The sequence below is a fragment of the Chiloscyllium punctatum genome, chromosome 17 (assembly GCF_047496795.1).
Source record: "Chiloscyllium punctatum isolate Juve2018m chromosome 17, sChiPun1.3, whole genome shotgun sequence".
In the NCBI taxonomy this organism is placed as follows: Eukaryota; Metazoa; Chordata; class Chondrichthyes; order Orectolobiformes; family Hemiscylliidae; genus Chiloscyllium; species Chiloscyllium punctatum.
Window position 1 is genome coordinate 93,328,202 of NC_092755.1, and position 25,899 is coordinate 93,354,100.

Consider the following 25,899-nt stretch of genomic DNA (forward strand, 5'->3'; position numbering starts at 1 on the left):
GCATCCAAATCATTTATGTAAATGACAAAAAGTAGAGGGCCCAGCACCAATCCTTGTGGCACTCCACTGGTCACAGGCCCCCAGTCTGAAAAACAACCCTCCACCACCACCCTCTGTCTTCTACCTTTGAGCCAGTTCTGTATCCAAATGGCTAGTTCTCCCTGTATTCCATGAGATCTAACCTTGCTAATCAGTCTCCCATGTGGAATCTTGTCAAATGCCTTACTGAAGTCCATATAGATCACATCTACTGCTCTGCCCTCGTCAATCTTATTTGTTACTTCTTCAAAAAACTCAGTCAAGTTTGTGAGACATGATTTCCCACGCACAAAGCCATGTTGACTATCCCTAATCAGTCCTTGCCTTTCCAAATATATATACATTCTGTCGCTCAGAATTCCCTCCAACAACTTGCCCACCACCGAGGTCAGGCTCACTGGTCTATTGTTCCCTGGCTTGTCTTTACCACCCTTCTTAAACAATGGCGCCAAGTTTGCCAACCTCCAGTCGTCCAGCATCTCACCTGTGGCTATCAATGATACAAATATCTCAGCAAGAGGCCCAGCAATCACTTCTCTAGCTTCCCACAGAGTTCTCAGGTACACCTGATCAGGTCCTGGGGATTTATCCACTTTTAACCATTTCAAGACATCCAGCACTTCCTCCTCTGTAATCTGGACATTTTGCAAGATATCATCATCTATTTCCCTACAGTCTATATCTTCCATATCCTTTTCCACAGTAAATACTGATGCAAAATATTCATTTAGTATCTCCCCCATTTTCTGTGGCTCCACACAAAGGCCACCTTGCTGATCTTTGAGGGGCCCTATTCTCTCCCTAGTTACCCTTTTGTCCTTAATATATTTGTAAAAACCCTTTGGATTCTCCTTAACTCTATTTGCCAACACTATCTCATGTCCCTGTTTTGCCCTCCTGATTTCCCTCTTAAGTATACTCCTACTTTCTTTATACTCTTCTAAGGATTCACTCGATCTATCCTGTCTATACCTGACATATGCTTCCTTCTTTTTCTTAATCAAACCCTCAATTTCTTTAGTTATCCAGCATTCCCTATACCTACCAGCCTTCCCTTTCACCCTGACAGGAATATACTTTCTCTGGATTCTTGTTATCTCATTTCTGAAGGCTTCCCATTTTCCAGCCGTCCCTCTCCCTGCGAACATCTGCCTCCAATCAGCTTTTGAAAATTTCGAAAGCCTCAGTGCAAGTCTCAGTCAAACATATAGTAAGATTCAATCCATAGCTTTTTCCTTTTGTGTAATTAACTTACGTTTTTTTTTAAAGTACATCAACAGCCTCTTGTTAATTAGTTCAGTGACTGACTCATGCTAATGAAATTGCAGTATTAAAATCTATGGGCTATCAAACCAGGCTTCATTCTAGGATCTGACTTTTGTTACCATCAACTGGGATCATAACACAATCAATGCTTTACTTACCAGTCAGATGCACAATCAATGAACAAATTTAAGAAAAACAAAATGGATAGTTGAGAGAGGTGGTTAGGATCTATTCAATGTGGTGATTCACAACAATATATTAGTACCTTTAGAGAAGTGATCGAGTTTACACCTTACAATTATAGGCCTTGAAATTCAAACACGCTATTGCATTGAGTAAAATTAGACTGGAATACATTCATGTGCGTGATTTCTCGTGCAATAAATTCCTGGTTCCCTATAAGCTGATTGTATAGAAAATGTGGGTGCAGTCTCCTTGAGACACTGCACCACTATGGAATGGCATTGCAAACGTTTGGCTGAGGATTGATGTGTTACTTCAGTTTTGATTTGATTTGATGTATTTGCTGTTGCGTATATTTTATTACAAAATACAGTGAAAAGTGTTATATCATCACCATTCTCCAGCGCCAGCTTAAAAAGCAGAAAAATAAAGAAATAAAGAATAGGAAGAAAGCTAGTTAGACATTTCTAATATTACATCCGTGATGATTGTATGTCACAGGCTTGTTATATTTGACTTCAATAGAAGTAATTGACAGAAACTCTCCCCATCTAATGAAATTTTAGCTTTAATATACATGGCATTAATTTAAAACCTCAGTGCTGGTTTGTTTTCATTCCTTTCAGCTGTCTCAAGCCTGACATGGGAAAAAAGGCCAAGCAAAAGACTCAGATCAAGAAGAAGACACTGAACCCTGAATTTAATGAGGTGAGGCTCAGTAATCTTATAGGTAAACATCCACAAATAGTTTGTAGTTATACATAAATGCTACTAATATGAAATGAATGTTAAATTATTTTTCTTACTCATTTAAAGGATGTAGACATTGCTAGCTCAGCCTAAATGCCCAAAGGACAGTTAGGAGTCAACCACATTGCTGTGGGTTTGGAGTCACATATAGGCCAGACCAGGCAAGGACAGCAGTTTCCTTCGCTAAAGGACATTAGTGAATCAGATATGTTTTTCTGACTATCAGTAACAGTTTCATGATCATCATTAGACTCTTAACTCCAGATTTTTAAATTGAATTCAAATTCATCTACCATGGTAGGATTTGAACCCAGATCCTCAGAGCATTACAAAAACAGACATTGCTGGAGAAGCTCAGCAGGTCTGGCAGCATCTGTGAAGATAAAGCAGTTAACATTTTGAGTCCAGTGACTCTCTGTCCTGCTTTCTCTCCACAGATTCTGTCAGATCTGCTCAGTGTCTCTAGCAATGTCTGTTTTTGTTTCAGATCTCCAGCAGCCTCAGTTCTCAGCTTTGTCCCAGAACATTACCTCGGTCTGGGATTAATGGTCAAGCAATAATACCATTAGACCATTGCCTCCCCACGTGGATTTGAGCATCCCCCAAATAATTGGACAAATCAATTTCATAAAAGCATGATGTCTGCATCTCATAGAAGTCACTGTTGTGATCTTAAGTTTGTATACTGTACTGTAGTCTGACAATAATATTGATCCCTATGACAAGCTTACAAACAAGAAGTAGAAGATTGTTCTGCTCCACCATTTACTAACAACATGGTGGATTTGACTGATACCTCAAGTCCCCATTCCTGCCTACTCTTGATAAATATTTACCTTTTGCTTACCAAGAATCTGTCCACCTCTGCCTTAAAACATACAGGAACTCTGTTTCAGCTGCTTTTCAGGAAGTAGGTTTCAATATTTGTAAGAAAAACTTCAGTTTCATCTGTTTGAAATGGGAAACCCTTTACTTTTAAACAGTGACCCTTCGTTCTAGTTTCTCCCAGAAGAGAATACATCCTCTCCATATCTACTCTGTCAAAATCCCTTAGAATTGTATTTGTTTCAATCAAGCTGCCTTTTACATGTCAAAACTTAGATTCAGTCCTAAACCTTTCCTCATAGGAATACCTGCACATCACTAATCTTGATATTAGTCTAAATAAACCTTCTCTGAGCTACTCTCAACACACATTTACATCCTTCCTGAAAAAAATACTCACCAGTGTTCTGCATAAGTGGAGCATAAACTTCTTACTTTTGTATTCAATTCCCTTACAATAAATGATAACACTCTATTATCTTTCCTAATTACTTGCAGTACATTGCATGATTCATGCATGAAGACATCTAGATATCTCTGTAATTTAGAACTCTGCATTCAAAGTATTCCAATTAAATATTATTGGTTTATGAATTAGTTTTGTATGAGGTGCAATATGAATTCACATCTCGCATTCTCAGCCAAGTAGCAATGGAGGATTACAGAGCGTCTATTCAGCACTTTGTCCAGATGGAACATAGATCATTTCAGAGACAGAGTCTCCAACGTAACTTGGGGCAGGACAGTGTGAGTGGGCTGCACAAGATGGTACTAGCTTGAGGCCTGAACAATTTTAAATCTTGAGTCTCATTACTTGTCACAATGCTTACTCCTGATTGAGGGGTATTATGTGGTCACAGGCAGGCAAAAGTGAAAAACTGTGGGGTTTCAGACTGTACTGGCAGCACAGGGATATGATCTGCAGTAAAGACAGTGAGTGATGAATGAGATCATTTCCAATTTTAGCGAGGGAGGGAGGAAACTTGGGGTAGAGGAAAGGATAAGGATTCCTTGTGGGGCCAAAAGAAGCTGGATCACATTCTATAGGGAAATGTTGAATGAAATAACTCTCCTTGGCTTCTCTTGGCCTTGTTTCTGCTGGCTGCAAAACTTTGCTGGTGACGTTGGAACTCTGCCAGATTTAAGCATTTTATTATTAAATGCATGATGAGCCTGAATTATATCACTGAATATTGGAATTTAAAAATGTATTTGGTCTGTTGGTCTATGGCCAGCAGATGTTCACAAAAAAGCAGCAGGGGCTGGATAAACAGTGTTTAGCACCAACTACTACTTTGGATCCCCTTAGTTTACACTCTTTTTCAGGAGGTGTTACAACTGGTGTTAAACAGGCATGCTACTCAGGCATGCTCAGTGCCCTATATTAGATTAAAATCTGTTCATGTTATACATTATCCAAGTAACGTATATCACTCTACCTTTGTTATCACTGGGTCAGTGTTCATGGACTGCCTCATAACTTATTATGGTGACACCATCAGAACTGAAACAGTGCAGGGAAAAAAGCTAGCCCTCACCTTCTTAATATACCCAAGAAATTGAAATAAATGAAGCCTTGCCAGATTGTCCACATTTTGAGATTATATCTCTGCAAAAGATACAAATTTTGTCATCTGGTTAGTCACACCCATCAACTCTTGCAAATGAATACCTGACTAAAACAGTCAAAGCAAGATGTGAATAGGAGTTAGTTGAAAGTAAAGGGACATATCTTAACCTAGTGAAATTGTATAGATGGATGCGACTCCCACACCAGTTAAGGTTACCAAGAAGGACTCTCCCTCTCAAGCTGTCTCCTCACCTTAGGTGTAGAGACCCTCAGGTTAAACCACCTCTTGCTAATGAGAGAGTAGTCCTCTAGTAGGACTATGGCAACTTTACATTTAAAAAAATATATCCTTTACCTACCACAGAGGAATTAAAGCAAAGGTAAAGTCAAGTAATTAACAGTCAGGTTGAGTGTCTTGGGCTACAAAAAGATGCAAAGAGGATGGTCAAATGGGCAGATAAGTGGCAGGTGGAATTTAACCCTGAAAAGTGTGAGGTGATACACTTTGGAAGGAGTAATTTGACAAGGAAGTATTCCATGAATGGCATGACACTAGGAAGTCCTGTGGAACAAAGGGACCTTGGAATGTTTGACCACAGATCTCTGAAAGCGGAAGGGCATGTTAGTATGGAGGTGAAAAAGGCATATGGGACACTGGCCTTTATCAACCAAGGCACAGATTATAAAAGGGGGGGAAGTCATGTTGGAGTTGTATCGAACATTGGTGAGACCACAGCTGGAGTACTGTATGCAGTACTGATCACCACCATTACAGAAAGTATGTGATTGCACTGGAGGCGGTGCAGAGGACATTCATCAGGATGCTGCCTAGAATGGAAAATTTAAGGTATGAGGAAACGTTGGATAGGTTTGGGTTGTTTTTATTGGAACAGAGAAGACTGAGGAGAGATCTGATTGAGGTGGACAAGATTACGAGGATCATGGGCAATCATGAATGGACACAGGTTCAAGGTGACAGGCAAGTGGTTAAGGGAGGAATATGAGCAAGAGGTGGTAACGATCTGGAATGCCCTGTCTGGGAGGATGGTAGAGGTGAATTGTCTCACATCCTTTAAAAAGTACTTGGATGAGCACTTGGTACATCATTACACTCAAGGTATCAGCCAAGTGCTAGTGAATGGGGTTAGTTTGAAGGTCAGGTGTTTCTCATGTGCCAGTGCAGGATCAATGGGTTGAATGGCCTCATCTGCACTGTATGATTCTATGATTTTAAGTCAGCTATCCCAAAGGATCCTACATAAGACCCCATTCAATAGATTTTAAAATCCATTGATGCTCAAATTCTCCTTTCCCTTCTATCCCCAACTTCAATTCCATTCTAAATGCTCATAGAATTGACAGCAGCTGTTTATTTTCTTCTTATATAAGTCAGAAGCATGAAAGCATGTAGTTACCAATTCACTTCCTTTTTCTGCAGGAATTCTTCTATGATATTAAACATAATGACCTGGCGAAGAAAACTCTGGAACTTTCAGTGTGGGATTATGACATTGGCAAAGCCAATGATTATATTGGTGAGTTCTGAATTAGAAATGCTTTCAGTTAAAGGAACACGCCCTAGGGAACAGGAAACAGCCATGACTATTTATTATAAATATTCCTTTGTTCTTCCTGATTTCCATTTAGGACCCGTTTTTCCCACATTAACATGTACGTAATTTATTGACAATCCAATGAGTCATGTAGAACGAAATTCTTTTATCACAACCACTTATGTGGCCCATTGCATTCTGGCAGCTATACCAGCCATTTTTTTTTGGTTGGTCAGGTATTTGGTACATTCAAAAAAATACCATCACCATGTTAAGAATCTTCAAAGCAGGCTGCAGAAAAAAAAACCTATGCACCAGAATGGTTGCTGTTTCTCGTTAATAAGTGTACACTTCCACCTTTCAGGGAGATATTCTGATTTATTTATGTTCAAAGAGCTTAGGTGAAGACTGACAGGTTAAGACTTAAGAACACGAACTGTTCAGACTGCAGCTGGAGTTCAGCTCATGAAAACAAGGCCTTGATTAGGCCATTGTTTCCTGTTCAGTTTGCAACCTAATCATTGCAGCTTCAATCCAACAATGATCGGAGGCTGAGCGCAAAGAATTATAATTTTCAGTGAGAGGTTCATTGGTTTAGGTCCATTTAACATCCAAACCCCATCCTCAACAGATAAGGGTGGTTTGTGCACACAGTTAGTGGTCATTAGAAGCAGAAACTTGTCATGAATACCACGATAAACAGCCCTAATCGTAAGACAAGAGAGTCATTTCTACCACCCTCCTGTCACAGTATGGTCTCACACCATTTTCTATTGAGTGGTGATGCCACCAGTTAGAGAAGCAGAGCTTCAAGGATAGCTGCTTACCTACGGTGATAGACAAAGATTCTAAATATGAATATATTATAATAGCAACATGCAAAATGCTGCTTCCATTAAATCCCCACCCCAAGGCATAAATAACTCCATATGCATTTTCTTCAAATAGGGCAAGAGGCATATTGTATAATCCTTTTATTGCATTAGTAGTGGTCAAATAAATAAATGCAATTAATTTTTCCTCCAATTTATTTGAACCCACTAGAGTGGGCAGGATGATTGGTGGTCCAGGAGAATTAGGGATGTGTCCGATGTGGGAATCCCACTGTCTGCTAGTGGATTGTCAGTTGGGCTTATTAATGAGTCACTTGACGTAAACTTATATTGAGTCCATCAGAGTTCAGTAGTGGCTCAAGATTTAAACAAAATTCTCCTGAGGGTCACCCAGCATACTCCATTGGGTTTGTCTACAATCTGTGGCAGGGGGAGGGTCCTTGCTATCAGGCCCTCAGTGGCCAATTAAAGTACGCAGCATCAGGGAGAGGTGCTGGTGGAAAACAAATAGTTGATGTTGGCATATTTGCTCAACCTTACAAATCCTATCCCACTCTACTCAGGTTGGCACAGCAGCAAGGTGGTCGCACCACTGCCTCACAACACCAAGGACTCAGGTTCGATTCCAGCCTCGGGTGACTGTCTGTGTGGAGCTTGCACATTCTCCCCATGCCTGTATAGGTTTCCTCCCATGGTTCAAAGATGTACAGGTTTGGTGGATTGGCCATTTGAAATTGCTCCTTTGTCTCCAGAGATGTGCAGGCTAGGTGGATTAGCCATGGTTAATAGGGTGGGAGAGTGGGTTTGGGTCGGGGGTGCTATTTGGAAGGTCAATGCTGACTCAATGGGCCAAATACCTTTATCTGCATTGCATGGATTCTATGATTCACTCACCTATGTCTGGTCATCTCCTTGGTCAGCTGTTCTTGGGGCTGAATTTCTGTCCAACTGGGACTTGACCTTGTGGGCGGCCCAGCACCTCCTGTAAAATGTCCTAATAGGCTTAAATTGCATTGGGTCTTTCCATAGACTGAATGTGGGGCTCTGATTGATTTTCAAATTGATGGTTGTATTTAATCCCGTGGGTGGCCAAGCACTGACCAGACAATTATCCAGGTCGAACCTGAGTCCTTGGTGCTGTGAGGCAGTGGTGCTGCCACCTTGCTGCTGTGCCAACCTGAGTAGAGTGGGATAGGATTTGTAAGGTTGAGCAAATATACCAAGATCAACTACTTGCTTTCCACGAGCACCTCTCCCTGATGCTGCGTACTTTGATTGGCCACTGAGGGCCTGATAGCAAGGACCCTCCCCCTGCCACAGGTTGTAGACAAACCCAATGGAGTATGCTGGGTGACCCTCAGGAGAATTTTGTTTAAATCTTGAGCCACTACTGAACTCTGATGGACTCAATATAAGTTTACGTCAAGTGACTCATTAATAAGCCCAACTGACAATCCACTAGCAGACAGTGGGATTCCAACATCGGACACATCCCTAATTCTCCTGGACCACCAATCATCCTGCCCACTCTAGTGGGTTCAAATAAATTGGAGGAAAAATTAATTGCATTTATTTATTTGACCACTACTAATGCAATAAAAGGATTATGTTGCATACATATTTGATATCAAATTTAATGATCTTGCACAATGTAGCCTCTTGCCCTATTTGAAGAAAATGTATATGGAGTTATTTATGTCTTAGGGTGAGGATTTTATGGAAGCAGCATTTTGCATGTTGCTATAATATTACACAGGGATTCCGATCAAATCTCAAACTGATGGCTAGAGGAGAGGAGATGTATTAAGGACTAAATACTGGCCATAGTCTCCATTTGATCCTTTATTTTCTAACAGTCTATAGATTGATCAATAGAGGCCAAAACACTTACAGGCCTCTAGGCAGACACACATACTGTGCTAGATGATTCATTATGACATCCCAAGTGTTAATGTGAATGTGAACCCAAGAAACAAGGCGAGTCCAGTAAACTTCCAGATGGCCAATCTGTACCATCTAGCATGCAACTAACTATCCTGAACTCATTGTCAATTCTACACAGCCCAATCTAACATGCAAACCTGCCTTCCTTACGCTGAACTAGTCTGTATTTCCTGCTGCCTTGGGAAAGCAACCTATGTAATCAAAGAACTCTCCCATCCCAGTAATACTGTCTTCCACCCTCTTGCATTGAGTAAAAGATACAAAGGTTTGAAAACATGCACCAATAGATTCAAGACCAGCTTCCTCCCCACTGTTAGCAGAAGTTTGAACGGACTTCTCAAGTATTAAAGCTGAACTCTCTCTGCACTTTCTCTGTAGCTGTAACACTATATTCTGCATCCTGTTCTAGTACCCTGATGTACTTATGAATGGTATGATCTGCCTGAATAGTATGCAAAACAATACTTTTCACTGTATCTCGGTACATGGGACAGTAATGAATCAAGTCAAATCAAGTGATCTAATTTGTATCCATTCATTGTCTGTACTGTATTTGAAGCATCTTGGAATTAATAATTTTAATCACTTCATTATTTCTATGTTAGAAAATAACAACAAAGAGCAGAACGGCCATTCAGTTTCTCAATTCTGCCTCACCATTCAGTTAGAACATGGCTGATCTGACCCTGGCCTCAACTCCTCCTTCATGCCAGCTCTTCATTGCTCTCAACTTCCTGATACTTCAAATACATATCCATCTCCTTTTTAAATGCTTTGTGATCTAGCCTCCACAATTCTCTGGGTACAGAATTCCAAACATTCATTACCCTCTGGGAGAAGCTATCCCTTTGCATCTGTTTCAAATGGGGAGTCCCCTTATTCTGTTATATGATTTACCAGGACACTGGTCCCAGTATGGTTCAAATGAAGCCTGTCCCAACACAACTGCTGTCTCTTTCCCCAGTACCCCATGAATCAGAACCCACTTCTTCCACAGCAATGTCGGGACCATGCATTTCTCTCTCTAATCTCATTTACCCGATGCCAATTTGCACATGGTTCAGTTACTAATTCAGAGATGATTACTTTAGTGGTTTTGCTTACTAATTTAGCTGAGTTGCTTCTCATCCCTTGGTAGAATCTCTTTTTGTGATTTACTTACATCATTGGTACCTATGTGAGCAAACGACAACTGTATCTTTACCCTCCGACTCCAAGTTCCTCTCTAGCACAGAAAAGATGTCCTTAACCTTGGAATGAGGCAGACAGTAGGATTCAGGATTCTGTCTTTGCTGCAGAGAACCTACCATACATAGCCACAACACATCAATAAAATGAAAGCTAAGTTGTTAACCATCTGGGAATATACCAAATCCTAACCAAAGTACATATGTAAATACAAATCAGGTCTTTTATGACAGGACAGCTCAAGTCACATATTCTTCACTTAGGTTCTTAGGCCAAGAAATTTAACTGAGACGCACAGACTGCTGTGAAATTGACAGTGACAGTGGCCCAGTGGTTAGCACTGCTGCCTCACAGTAGCAGGGCCCCAGGTTCAACTCTAGTCTCGGGCAACTGTGTTTGTGGAGTTTGCACATTCTCCCAGTGTCTGCGTGGGTTTCCTCCGGATGCTCTGGTTTCCTCCCACATCCCAAAGATGTGCAGGTCAGGTGAATTGGCCATGCTAAATTGCCCACAGTGCTAGGTGCATTAGTCAGAGGGAAATGGGTCTGGGTGGGTTACTCTTCAGAGGGTCAGTGTGGACTTGTTGGGCTGAAGGGCCTGTTTCCACACTGTAGAGAATCTAATCTAATCATCTCGAGATAGGATGCTGTCAGCTTGACTCTCTAACCTTGCAATTACTTCCCACTTTTGTCTGTTATTCCTCAGATAAGTGAGCCAGAACCCCATTTTTGAAGTTTTTACCAAAAAAGAACTTGCATCTAACACTGGTAAACCTAAGATTCCTATCTGGATGAAGTTGATCTCTGGTCACTCCTCATAGGGAAATTCATGTTTTTATATCTGTAGAGAAAAGCAAACAAATAGTTGAAGTGGACAAATAGTTTTCCACTGTATAAATCTGCAGAGCTGTATAGGTGAGGGTGAATGGAGACCATGGCAAAAGAATGATTGAGTGGTGATATACATGAAACTTAATTTCCATTTATCTTTATCTTGTCAGTACTGGCACCCAATAAAAAGGAAAAGTAATAAAATCACATAGTGGAATGGTAGAACAGCCAGGCTGGGAGATCTTAAGATATCTTGATTTAGATGGATCTCAGGTATATTCTGCATGTCATTTGATAGTTCCTCCTCTTTATGCCACATATTTATAACTCATCCATTATCTGCGCTTTATGCCTTCGTCACTGAGCTGACTGGTATATGGAATATAAATGGATCGCAAAACTATAGGGTGAAAACCACAGAATAAAATATCAAAAGGTAGAAGTAAAAACCACAAAAGATGGAAAGTCAAAATGGATAGCAAGTTTTACTATCAGAAAGTGTGGAACTTAATCAGATGTAGTGTGGTTAGGCTGGAGTAGAGAATTGTAGAGAATTGCCAAATTCAACATAAGGAGCCATCCAAAGAAACAAAAAATAGAAAAAAAAAGTGTTGAAAGTTCAGATTTACTCACTATTCTCATTGTCAGGTGGCACAGAGTCATAGAGATGTACAGCATGGAAACAGACCCTTTAGTCCAACTCATCCATGCCAACCAGATATCCCACCCTAATCTAGTCCCATTTGCCAGCACTTGGCCCATATCTCTCTAAACTCTTCCTATTCATATACCCATCCAGATGCTTTTTAAATGTTGTAATTGTACCAGCCTCCACCACTTCCTCTGGCAGCTCATTCCATACATGCACCACCCTCTGTGTGAAAAAGTTGCCCCTTAGGTCCCTTTTATATCTTTCCCCACTCACCCTAAACCCATGCCCTCTAGTTCTGAACTCTCCCACCCCAGCAAAAGACCTTGTCTATTTATCCCATCCATGCCCCTCATGATTTTATGAACCTCGATAAGGTCATCCCTCAGCCTCCGACGCTCCAGGGAAAACAGTCCCAGCCTACTCAGTCTCTCCCTATAGCTCAAATCCTCCAACCCTGACAATATCATTGTAAATCTTTTCTGAACCCTTTCAAGTTTCATAACATGCTTCCGATAGGAAGGAGACCAGAATTCCACACAATATTCCAAAAGTGGCCTAACCAATGTCCTATACAACCACAACATGACCTCCCAACTTCTATACTCAATGCTCTGACCAATCAAGGAAAGTATACTAAATGCCTTCTTCACTATCCTATCTACCCGCGACTCTACTTTCAAAGAACTATGAAGCTGTGTCCAAGGTCTCTTTGTTCAGCAACACTACCATTAAGTGTATAAGTCCTGCTCTGTTTTGCTTTTCCAAGATGCAGCACCTTGCATTTATCTAAATTAAACTCTATCTGCTACTCCTCAGCCCGTTGGCCCATCTGAGCAAGATCCCGTATTACTTCGCTGGCGACTACACCTCCAATTTTGGTGTCATCTGTAAACTTACTAACTATACCTCCGATGTTCACACCCAAATCATTGATATAAATGACAAAAAGCAGTGGACCTAGCATTGATCCTTGCGACACCCCACTGGTCACAGGCCTCCAATCTGAAAAGCAACCCTCCACCATCATCCCCTGCCTTCTACCTTCGAGCCACTTCTGTGTCCAAATTTATGTTATTACATTTACACAGATATATAAAAACAAGACATTTGTTTGTACATTAGGACATGTTCTTTGTTGGCTAAAATATTATGTCCACACATTGTACAGTTTTCCCTCAGGAAAGGGATATGCTTTTGAGGGTGGGGGTTTTCTTGTGTTTCAGTCCTGATGAGTGTAAGATGAAAAGCTTTCACTACAAGTCTCATTTTATTAATGTTTATGTTCTGCAATACCTAGCAATTATTAGATTTTTAAATTCTGGAATAAAGTGTAAAGTTCCCGCACTACATAAAAGTTTATATCAAATGAAACAGGATGTGAGAGGAAATATTTAAAAGACAAAGACAAGAAGAGGATAAATATCTAATATTTTGCCGTAATTGATGAGGAGTGAACAAAATAGGAATGTTACATTTTGGGAAAAATCACCAAGAAGTGTGGAGAAAAGTTAATAACTAGTCCTGGCCCCATCTCCCTTAATAATAGTTTTCTACCTCTGGTATTGAGACAGATGGAAGATCAGCAATTTATATCCATAGAATCTGTACCCATGAAAAAAAATGACATCAACACCAATGTTTCCAGCAAAGTCATTCATTCAGATTTTTAAAGTCAAGCTAATTATTTATCTTATCAGGCACTATTATTCAGCCTTTAAGATTCTGACAAGCAATTCAAGACACGTAAGATTCAACAGTACACCCATTTCCGTTTCCATGTAATGTAATGAGGTTTAAATTGAACAAGGTAAAAACAATGACTGCAGATGCTGGAAACCAGATTCTGGATTAGAGTGGTGCTGGAAAAGCACATTAGTTCAGGCAGCATCCAAGGAGCAGGAAAATCGACGTTTCGGGCAAAAGCCTTTCATCAGGAATACAGGCAGAGTGCCTGAAGGGTGGAGAGATAAAAGAGAGGAGGGTGGGGGTGGGGAGAAAGTAGCATAGAGTACAATGTACTCTTTGCTATCTTCCCCCACCCTCCTCCCTGACCTATCACCTTCATCCTCTCCCCCACTCACCTATTGTACTCTATACTACTTTCTCCCCACCCCCACCCTCCTCTCATTTATCTCTCCACCCTTCAGGCACTCTGCCTGTATTCCTGATGAAGGGCTTTTGCCCGAAATGTCAATTTTCCTGCTCCTCGGATGCTGCCTGAACTGCTGTGCTTTTCCAGCACCACTAATCCAGAATCCCTTAAATTGAACCAGTAGCGTTGTTTAAATCGTGGAAACTGATCAAGTGGATTAATCTCAGCTTTTCATAACGTTAATCCTATTATAGCTACTAAAGGTCTGTTTTAATTACAAGAATCAAATACTTCACTAAAAAGAATTATCGTTCCTTCTAATATCTTCTTCAAATGCATACTCATTAATTGAACAAGGAAGACAGCTTGGGTGATATGGTTTTTCTTTAATTTGTACTCCAAATATGCTTATTTCCAGTGTGGAAACTCAGATGAAAAGGGAATGGAACCCCATGACGTTGGGTCACCAATCTCTGCTTCATGCACCCTTTCTGAGAGTTTCTCTGGCGAGTTTTTGCCTGGAGAAACATGAAAATCAGGTGTTCTGAGTGATATCATCAGGCATCTTATGGATCACTACCTGGTAATAGCATGAGAACTGTATTGTTTAACCCCTTTAGATTGAAGAATCTGAGAAGTTGGCAGGCTGGAAATTTCAGAGGATTCAAGTAGATCACATATCAAAGCTGGAGCCTGTCTGGGGATGTTGCTTTTGTACAGTGGCAGAAAGCTTTGGAGCTGGCAGAATTTACATGTAGACAATACCTGCTTATTTCCCCTTTCTTTGGAAGCATTTCCAAAGGATATTGCTGTCCCGGGAGACTGAACTCAAGCTAAGTTGGTTATTAATCTGCTACACATTTTGAGTATTTTCTAATTATTCTTATTCCCTGTTAAGCTAATTGTCTGTTATTATTTTAAATTCTAACTTAAGAAAACCAATTTAATAGTCCAAACATCAATCTGGATGAGTTGAAAAGTGTGGTGCTGGAAAAGCGCAGCAGGCCAGGCAGCATCCGAGGAGCAGGAGAATCGATGTTTCGGGCATAAGCACTTCTTCAGGAATGAGGCTGGTGTGCCAAGCAGGCTGAGATAAAAGGTGGGGGGGGGGCGCTGGGAATACGATAGGTGGAAGGAGGTGAGGGTGAGGGTGATAGGCCAGAGAGGGGGTTGGGGCGGAGAGGTCAGGAAGAAGATTGCAGGTCAAGAGGGCAATCCCAGGTGGACTTGGAATTCATCGCACCGCCCTCTTGACCTGCAATCTTCTTCCCGACCTCTCCGCCCCCACCCCCTCTCCGGCCTATCACCCTCACCCTCACCTCCTTCCACCTATCATATTCCCAGCGCCCCCCCCCCCCCCACACCTATTGTATTCCCAGCGCCCCCCCCCCACCTTTTATCTCAGCCCACTTGGCACACCAGTCTCATTCCTGAAGAAGGGCTTATGCTTGAAATGTCGATTCTCCTGCTCCTCGGATGCTGCCTGACCTGCTGCGCTTTTCCAGTACCACACTTTTCAACTCTGGTCTCCAGCATCTGCAGCCCTCACTTTCTCCTAATCAACCTGGTTGAGATCAGATCGTGAGGTGGAGCCAAAATCAAATCTGGATTTGCATCTAAACCCCAGCAGAATCCATCTACTCAATATAAAAACACCTTACGTTATACAGCACCTTTAATATATTAAAACTATTAGTTGCTTAAAGTTTGATTTGGAAACTGAATTGAGCAAAAATTATTTTCTTTTAAATAAGTACTAATCTTATTTTCAAAGTTTTTATCTCTCCTCAAATCATTGGTGGCACAGAGTGCACAGCTTAGAATACAGGCACATTTACACATTGGATGGAAATACATTACATTTAGGTAGGATACCAATGGCTTGATCTCCCTTGTCCAGTATCTTTGTTATTTGATACTTTAATGCTATTTGTGTATACAGTCAGTTCTTCTATAACACGCTGGTTACGATCTTGTGCGACCTGCGTTATAGAAAAATCGTGCTTTAGAAGCAGGGCTTAAAGTGTTGGTGCTGTAATCGTGTTACAGCCAACACACGTTTTAAAAGTTTTCGCTGTAGAAACAGTACCCCCAATTCATCAATTGCATTACAGCGAAGTCATGTTGATGAAACACGCGTTATAACAGAATGACCTGTAATATCATTTTTTCTCTCTGTAACAGGCAGTATTATAATGGGCATTAACGCTAAAGGTGACTGCTTAAAGCACTGGTATGAGTGCCTGAAGAACAAGGATAAGAAGATTGAACGCTGGCATACTCTGTACAATGCGAATCCCATTCCCAGTGACTGATCTGCATCCTTATCAGAGCCTACATTGAGTTTGTGCCATCAAATTTGGCCACTTCCTTCTTCCTTCGTCCATCCTATTTTTTTTCATTTGAAAATACTTTGATGAGGGGACACCATCTCTGTGAAAAGTGTTTAATCAACATTTGTCCTGTGCTTAGTACAAAGTATATATTACAATCACCTTGGAACACATCACTGCACCATACATGCAAAACATCACTGTGAGGAAAATGGTGCACGATTACTTTGATATTACGTCTTACCCTCACCTCCTTAAAAGTCACTAAACAATATTCTGGGAAGACCTAGTCACATTAAACTAAGACATGAGTTTGCCTCTCTTTACTTCCTAGAAGCAGTTGGCCTTTCTTTGACAAATGTTATCTAATTAGACCCAGCTGAACTATTCATTGTGATGGACGAACGCAAAGTTTCATCGACATTGTGGCATTGGCAGGTTACCAGGTTCTACATAGTGGGGTGCATCAGAGATCCAGGACTCTAGTTGGCCACTGTGCCCTAGGCTGGGACCAGGAACATGACCAGGGCATGTGGTTTCTGTTCCTATCCCTATATTTTACAATGTACAGGTGGCTGTGCCAGGGAAGGTGATTAGCTGAAAGCTGCATGCAGCAACCATTAACTTCGACCCTACTCTCTTTTATGATCAATCTTTGCACTCATCTATACTTAGCAGGCTCAAACTTATCCAACAGTTCAACTGCAGTGGAATCTGGATCTTGGGACAGACTGTGTATCCATAGGTTTCCTACCCTTTTAAATTGGACTTCTCACTTCTACCACAGTAGGAAATATTTTGAGCCCTCATCTGGTGCTTTCTGGAGATGTTGGTGTTTTAGGAAATTCAGCAGGCCCCTACAGCTTAGAAAATCTGAGAAGACTGACTACATTCATTTCTATGTTAACCTGTTTCAGTTCTCCAACTATTGTTTTTGAAACAGTAAGCTGTCATACCAATGTCCAGCTCCTCAATGAACATGAACCTCTGTTGCATCGCTAGATCGAGGACACAGCCTTCGAGTAAAGGGAAGACCCTTTATAACAGAGATAAGGAGAATTTGTTTCAGCCAGAGAGTGCTGAATCTGTGGAATTCATTGCCACAGAAGGCTGTGGGACCAGGTCATTGAGTATATTGAAAACAGAGATAGATAGGTTCTTCATTGTCAAAGGAATCAAAGGTTACGAGCCATGACTGAATGGTGGAGCAGACTTGATGGGCCGAATGGCCTAATTTCTGTTTCTATGGCTTATGTCTTATAGATGTACAGGTGGCTGCTTCAAATGGCTTGCATGTCCAAGATATAGGGCAGGATCACTAATAAGCACAGCACCAGATGCAAGTAATTCCACATCATACTTCTGCCACTGATAAAGATACAGAATTTCCTGCCCATTGTCTCTAATGGAAATTCAATTTAATCTAAAATGAAGTAAGTCCAGTAATTGCTTAAAAGGCAACTGAATCAATCTCTCTGACAGTAAACTTTAGGTTCTAAAATACATCTATCCCAAATTTTTAACTAGATCAATAGGTCATTAAAAATATCTTGAGCATAGAGTCATCTGGTGCTTTAGAACTGTATAGAGTTTTGATCTAACCTATGCAACAGAGAATCATTAACTTACAAAAATGGATATTTCCATTGCAGCTCTGAACTCAATTTTTGACCGACTTTTTAAGAGCATTGTACCTAGATCAGCATAGAGGAGAGAATTTAAAGGAAATATATATGATATTAAGTGCTTAAAGTTGTAATGGGAAATCTCTGAACATTTCTTTTGTCTCTTTGCAATATTTATTTCTTAGAGGGAAATGAGGGTAACCATTTTATAAAGACAATCCCCTCACCTAACACCATCAATGCCAGGTGTTGCCCTCAGCATTCTATTCCTATTCGTGCCACTACTGATGCAAGGTCATAATACGAACAGGAAGAGGTTCCAAATTAAATGTCTGCGATCAGGCTGACTCTAACCCATTTGCAATAAAGCACAACATGAGAACAAAGAATACACAAGGCAAAAGAGATGAAAGTCTTTTTATGAATTTGAGGCAATTCTGTAGAGTAAAGGTCATTTATGAATGATTTACAGATAGTGTTAATATATTCCTACAAAGAATTAATTTTTAAAATGGTGATAGGGAAGTATTCCAAAGTAAAAGGGAAGACTTTCTGGTATATGTACTTTCAAAACTTGGTTGTATAAGAAAATTCAAATTAGAAAACATTTTTTTAAGCTATGCTTTAGGTGCTGCATCATCCACAATTTCCGCACTTTTGATCAGAGTTTTAATTAAAACTATTATCAATGAATTTAGGATGTCAATAGGAGATCCTAAATATTATTTTAATGCAACTTTTAAGATATCCAATCCTGATTGTGTTCAGCCTTGAACTGGCTAAGCATGCACCTTGGGTTAGAACAGAAATGGATTCATCTTTCTAAGGTACTGGGAGGATTTCTTGCACTTAGCTTACATAGAGCTCCAGTCAGAGAGACAGGAGAAGAATGAAGGTGAAAAGAAAACCTTCCAAACAACTTGTGAAATAAAATTTAGCAAACATTCAGCATTTGAGACAACAGACAACATTTCAGGTGTACACCCTTCAAGAGAATACCTGATGGGTAAACTGTCCATCTTTGACACAAATGCTGCCTGATCTATTATGTTTCCAACATTTGCTATTTCTGTTTCAGAATTATAGCATAGACATAATCTTTATTTTCGCCCATAGATCCTCTGTTTAATGTAGCCACATATTTCCAAATAGTTAATTACTTTCTCATTATAACTGTTTGTTTCCTTGCAATTAAAGAGGTCAGCAATAAAAGGAATTAACAAGAAAAGCAGGATCAAATATTCACTGAATGACAGCATAATCTTAAATGACTTTAAAGAGCACTGACCAATCAGTCTCTATTATCTTCTCACCATTTAGCTATCTATCTTTCATAGATCCAAAGGGCATGACCTCATCCATCCCCACATTAAAATCCATCAGTACGGCTTGACTTGCTTTCTGGATCTATCAGTGACCTGTGCAACAATTCACACCCTTGTAGAGAAAGACAGACCAAACAAAGGAACTTTGGTTACCATTTGCTCTCACCTTTGGAACCTGGGCGTAAAATCACTCCAGATTAATGCATGTAAATCACTATTTTATCTTTCTCCCTGCTGGCCGTTAAGGGCCTAATTGAAATTTTCTAGGTGTGGTCATGGGGTGACTATCTGTTGCGTCAGTTTGCAAACAAAAATTTGTTCATAATTTATGTAGTTGTATTGCTCAAGAGAAAAACTGCATTCTTGTGTGGAAAATGGAATTATGTATTGAAGCTTTTCTGAGTCTGGAAGATATAGAACTACACTGTTTGTGTAGAGTGGGGGCAGTATTAATCTAGCTCATGCTGAATCTGTATTTGGGCTTCATATGAATGCTTACTGCTAATATGAAAGAAGAGCTTCAATTCACAACTCTCACAAACACCATGTAATGGAAACAAAATTCATCTCCTGTACCCACCATCCAGCAAATGCAAAACATTGACAACAGCAATATTATGCATTTTGCACCATTAATACAGTGAAGTATTCCAAGGTGCCTAACAGGAATGTTACAAAATAAAATTTGACACCAATCAAAAGCTTAGACAATGAAAGATTTTAAGAAGTAACTTGAGTGGTCAAGAAATTGACAAAGACATTTATGGTGTGAATTTCAAGCAACAGAAGGCATAGCTGCCAATGGCAATTCACATTTACGTTCCTGTTCCTGGATGAGTTGATTTGGAAAACTTAACTTCAATATTTCCGAGGCAATACAAGTACTTTAGCTGGTGTAGAGTCATTGGCTGTGCCTTGTTGCAGACAAATTACAATGGTACATATGTCAAGTATTAACTGTTTAACAAGCACAATGAGATCACAATAGTATTTGAACAGGAGACATAAAACTATATCTGTCAATGCATGAATCTCACCAGAGCAACTTAGTGAATTGAATTTTTTCATTCTGTTTGTCCTATGTATGCTAACTGTCACCTAATTCCGAAATCTTCATTTAATGGCCAGGAAGGAAGATTAGAAGAAAGAAAATGCTTGATACTAAATACTTCCCATAAGCAGCTGTTGCATCCAGGAGCATATCAATCAAATAATAATTGTCTTCCAGTTTTGCTTTTGTTGAATTCTATCTCAACCAATGTTAGACTGATGATTCTGAAGCTAGGTATTCATTCAGATGCTCTGTCCATTCTCTGAAGCTTAGTACAGAATCTGAAGAGTCAGCATGAGGAAGCAAATAGTGTTGTAATGATTTTGTACTTCTAGATGTCTTGAACTCTTTGTAAATACGTTATGGTGCAGTATTTAATCAAACATGATAGTGGCATATAGTAATAGAACATCAGTAGGTCACTGACTGTTTCTTTCTACAGTGTTAATGGGTCATCTATTTTGGGCAGCTTTGATGCCTTTCTGTGGTGCTTCATTGGAATGCCAAATATCCACGTCAGAGATGTTCATTTTCTATTATGTTTCCATCTGAGGCTTACACTTAACTGCATTAACAAATATGCTAAAATGAAGTAATTTCACCTGTCTGGTTTTATAACCTTTGTGTAAGATATAATCTAGAGAAGCACATCTTTGCACATTCTTGTCAGCAAAATTTGGCATATTTAACAATACAGTATTACAGGACTTTGTAGTTGTTAGAATCTCATTTCATTATCTTAACACAAGCTGGACTCTGTATTTCCAGAGTTTTACATTTGCAATCTTTGAATTTCAAATTTTAACTTTCATTCTATTCTTAAGTGTGGCTTTTTAGCTCTCATTCCAAATTTCCACTTCTCAGTAGGATATTAGAATATTATAGAACATCATTGAGCATTATGGTAACTAAAATAGCATTCAGTCAAATGGATGTTGAATTCCACCATGAACAAATACTTACATATAGAAATTATAAAGCAGCCCATGGATTCATTGAAACTCAACAACACTTCACAGGTGATAGAGCCTTGCTGAGACTCTACTTTTAAAAATTATATCATGGGATGTGGGTGTCAGTAGCTGCCCATTCCTAATGTCTTTGAGAAAGTATCAGTGAACCACCTGGTTGAACCACTGTAAATATGTATGGTGCTGGTTGCTGATACCTCACAGAGTCACATTGATACTCGCTGAGCTTCTACAAAGCCACACGGTAATTAACTGAGATTCCTTGGATAAACCTTGAATCTTTCTAAAACTTCCCAAAATTTAACTAAGATAGAATGTAACATCATGCAAGTTTGACCATGTGATATTATTGTAATCAGTTCCCTTATAACAGGTGCATGGGTCAGAATACTCGACTTTTCATTATCAAACCTTTGCGAATCATCTTCCACATGATCCTGGAGAAGGACATCGAAGCAGTCAGTAAGAAAATGGTTATCTTTAACAGCAGAATGGAAATCAGACATTAGTTTTAAATCTTACTTGTCATTGTCCTAATACACAAAGTGCTTTATTCTTTATGTATGAAACCATTTATAATAATCACATATCACTATCTGATCTCTATCCATGCTTCTGTCCATCTAGCTGTAATCTACTTGCTGCTATGAGTTTAGGCAGTGCATGTTGCTATATAGCAGTCAGTTCCGAAAACAACCTAAATTTGGGGCTCTTATGGTGTTGAGTCATTCAAAAGCAACAATGGTAGGATCTAATTTAATGCTAATATCCAGGAAAAATGAAAATGCCTCTTTTCTGTGCTTCTGGGTAAAAGAAAAATCTGCCAACACTGAAGATAATCAGTTATAAGGTAGGACCAGCCTGAGCTCTGTTTATAAATAGCATGAGATACCTTTTTAATCAGCATGTTCAAACTGGTTACCTACGAAGCTGCATGATGTTTTGCAGTGGATATACATTGGATTGGATATAAGAAACCAAAACTTGATTTTGTATTGAGGTGCCTGCAATACTTAGGCTGTCTTCCAGTGCATGCAGATATAAGCTGTGAACCACTTTGTCCTGATGTTGCCTGTAAAGTGATACAACACACAATCCTGTCTGCTCTAAATTAACACAATAAAAAAAAGGTGGTGCAGTGATGGACAGTATTATGGCTTTGGTTGTTGTGGGTTTTTAATGCTGTGTTCATTTATCTCCACACTCCCTCACGGAGAACGTGGGCACTAACTCTGCCTTTAAGATTTCATGGAAGATTAAGGAAACCATACCCCTTTTTTTTCATGAATTATACTAATGAAGACTAAAAGCTGGGGTTGTGCAAGCAGGTGATTAAATCTCAACTGAAAGGCGAGCATGGCCTGCCTCCAGAGAGCTCCAGCGGCGGTGTGAGAAACAGAACTCACTCATAAATCAGTCTGAGACGAAGCCTTGGAAACCAGAACAATTTATTACAGCCTTGCAAGTACCGGACGCTTCTGCAATCAAGCAGAAATGTGCGCGAAAACAGAGCCTGTTAGCATTCTTATTCAGTTTACAAGTTGCGGAATCACACTTCCCTTTTCCCATCCTATCATAAGCCGATTACCTGACTTGTTTTCTTTTCTCTAGTTATTTTCTTATCTGGCCCTCCTGCCGTCCTTGTCTGCATTCTTTGTTCCTTGTTTGTTACAGCTTGTTCTTTTATCCAGTTTCTCTTATCATACTATAAGCTTTATTGTGAAGTGCCCCTGCTGCTTCTTTTTGTGGTCAACTACAACATGTTAAAGTTATTTCCTAGCTTAAAACTATTTTCTTTAAAAGACCCTCTATATTCATTAAAGTCTTAGCCTTAAGTATGCTACATGCTACATGCTACAAGAATTCCGCGGCCATTTGTATTATGTTCCCCTTCCCCTCCCCCCACAACACCCCCTCACCCACCTGCAAAAACAACATTTCTAAATCTCCCACAATTCTTCCTTTTTCTTTTTCTCTAACTGTTGTTTCTGCACTTATTAAGTCTCCTTTAATTCATTTTCTTATGTTCTGCCCTCTTACGCCTTTTGGCGATGAGGTTCACAATCTTACATTTTACATTTGTGTTGTTCGTCCCTCGAACTCTAGAAGCATTCTCTGACTTTCTCTTTGTTGCATATCACCTGCTGATTGTAAAAGCATCTGATGATTTATTTGGGTTCCTTCCCCAAGGGATGTCATCAGTCGGCTCATTACCCATTTTAGGACATTGAACCCTACCACCAGACCCACTAATATCAATAATCCATAGATAGCTAGATTGACTAACCACCTTCCCCAACCAGTCAATCCCCAATTCCCCCATTCCCATCCTTTTTCGTTCCGGTACCGATTACCGGCCTCCCTTATCTTGGCGATTTTGTCTCGCACATGTTTGGAGATAGCAGTAATGTTAGAGGAGACCTCAGGTATGTACGTACAACATTCCTCTCCAATTAGTGCACTGGTACCACCCTTCTCTGCTAGAATATAGTCCAGAGCAATCCTGTTCTGAAGGGTCATTAGCCTAATGTCAATCATTTTGGTCGTTATGGCTGCTACTGGGATTGGGTTTTGACCAACGCATCAGCAGTATTGTTGGCCAACTCTTCCAGGGAAGCCGCCAACTTTTGTATTTCTACTCCTGCTCGAGTGGTCCCATACATAGGTTTCAAAGTCCAGATGAGGCGATCTCCTTCGGTTACTTTCCGGGTTACTCGCCTTCCTCCCTGTTTATTCTGAGGTATTTTTGGGGCTCTCTTTAACAGCCTCAAGTGGGGAATTATATAGGTGAGGTAGCAGCAGCCACTCCAACCTTTCTGGTTTTGAGGCAGTGTTTGATCAACATCATAACATGCATGCATTCCTATACATTCGGTCACGCGAATGTATTTTTCCCTGGAAATAAATGGATAGGCCTTCAGGCCGCATACCCAATATATTCCGTTTAATATTTGGGGAATGGTCGTGGCAGTGGCTTGGCTGGTGTAGACACAAGATGATTTTCCTAATCAGAAGGGTGCGGTATCATTTTGATTACAGAAACAAGTGGTATTATTTACTGCTCCTTTCGGTGGGGAAACTTTAAGGCCATTGATAGCACCCAGAGTTTTCGGGGCTGGTCAAGGAAACCATCCCGCAAAATTATAATTACCCCTGTCCGATCTCTATTTTGTATTGTTTGAGCCAGAGTCAAATTGTTGTACATCGTACCCTTCTCTTTTGGTAAATGGTATTACCGTGAGAGGAATTCTGGATTCCCCATGGTGTGGGATCTCAGCACATACCCAACAGTGGGTATGCCCCTTTAGTTTAGCATAATTCTGACATAAAGTGGTAAAATGATTTTTCCCACCCCCCTTTACAGCTAGCGCCAATTTTATTGTGACAATATAAAGCTGACCACTCATTTCAGCTCACAACCCTATCTGTCTATTCCCTAACCCTTTGTATGCCAGGGAGGAATGAGTCCATGCAACACTTACAATTGTTTTGGGATACAGTTTTTTTAACCAATACTTAATAGTCTCTTATCTCAGTCCATTCTTTTTGCTCAGCTTGACTTTCAGAGGGTTGTCTGTAGAATGAGCTTGCCACTCTGCCGAAGGGGAAAGAGCGTTCATGGGGCCCTTAACATGAGTATGATGACTCCACCCTTTTTCAGCAGTTCGGACGGCTGTTTCAGTAGTCAGGAGGGTTAGGAACAGTCCCTCCCAGCTTGGGTGCAGTTTGGTATCTTTACAGGTCTTTATCAGGACCCAATCACCCAGTCGTATCCGATGTACTGCGAACTCAAGTGGAGATGTCTGGGTCAACAGACCCTTCTTCCTAAGGACAGACAAAGAAGAGCCAAGCGCCACAATATAGTTCTTTAAAAATTTATCATTGAACTCTACAGTTGGTAATTGTCCTATCACTTCCTCATCATTTCCTCTATTTAGGGTTGGCTCAAAAATAGGCACCAAGAATTCATCGCCTTTTACTCTGGAAACCCTGAGATTCTTGTTAGTCAATTTAACACTGGTAGGTCTAAAACTTAGGGATGACCATGCCGCTCCCGAGTCCACCAAAAATACTGCCTCCTCCCCTTCAGGTCCCACCTTTAAATTTATCAAGGGTTCCCGGTGGGTCTCAGGAGGAAGGAACCCCTGACTCCCCTAATCTTCATCTAAAGTCATTAGGGAAACGGCTTCCCTTTATCATGCTAATTCCGGCCATTCCCGTTTAAAATGCCCCACTTTCCCGCAATGGTAACACCCTGCCTGTTGCCTCCTTTCCCGGGTGTCCGACCCTTGTCTTTCATGTCCTCCCCTATCCTTCCTGTTATCCCCCGATCCCATTCTCCTTTTTGTTATTTCTTCTACTGCCGCCACCATCATTTTGGCTTTCTGTTTCTGCTTCTCGTCTTCCCTTTTCACATACAGTTTCGGTGCCTCACATTACAGTTCTTCCATCTGTCTTTCACTCCATCCCATCTAATTTCTGTAATTTCTTTTGTGTGTCCGGCCATGATTTAGTTACAAACTGGACCTTTAAGAGTCCCTGTGCTATCGGATCATTGGGATCCATTCCCGAATACTTCTTTGTGGCCTCCTTGAGCCTTTTAAGAAATGCAGAAGGGGTTTCATCCTTCTCTTGTCGTACTTCAAAGGCCTTAACAAAGTTTTGTGATCTTGGTGCCATCTCTTTAATTCCTAATATTACCATTTCTTGTAGATCCCGCATTGAGTCCCTATCTTCTCTGTTATTATTTTCCCAATGAGGGTCAACATTTGGGAATTTCTGTTCTGCTGGGGCCCCTTCTTCCCCAACTGGGTGCCTCTTTTTCCATTCCTGTAAAGCCGCTCTCCTAATCATACCTCATTCTTCCCC

General features: G+C 40.4%; 1 protein-coding gene across 4 annotated transcripts in view; it reads left to right on the forward strand.

The window, feature by feature from the left end:
* The window catches only part of LOC140488133 (rabphilin-3A-like), a 239,796-nt gene extending 217,615 nt beyond the window's left edge, over window positions 1-22,181 (forward strand). For all 4 annotated transcript variants that reach the window (XM_072587941.1, XM_072587944.1, XM_072587942.1 and 1 more), the window contains 3 exons: window positions 2,115-2,196; window positions 6,072-6,168; window positions 15,910-22,181. In XM_072587941.1, the coding sequence (XP_072444042.1) occupies window positions 2,115-2,196; window positions 6,072-6,168; window positions 15,910-16,040 (310 nt within the window). In that variant the 3' untranslated portion in view covers window positions 16,041-22,181. The remainder of the gene's footprint in view (window positions 1-2,114; window positions 2,197-6,071; window positions 6,169-15,909) is intronic.
* Window positions 22,182-25,899: the final 3,718 nt, after the last annotated feature.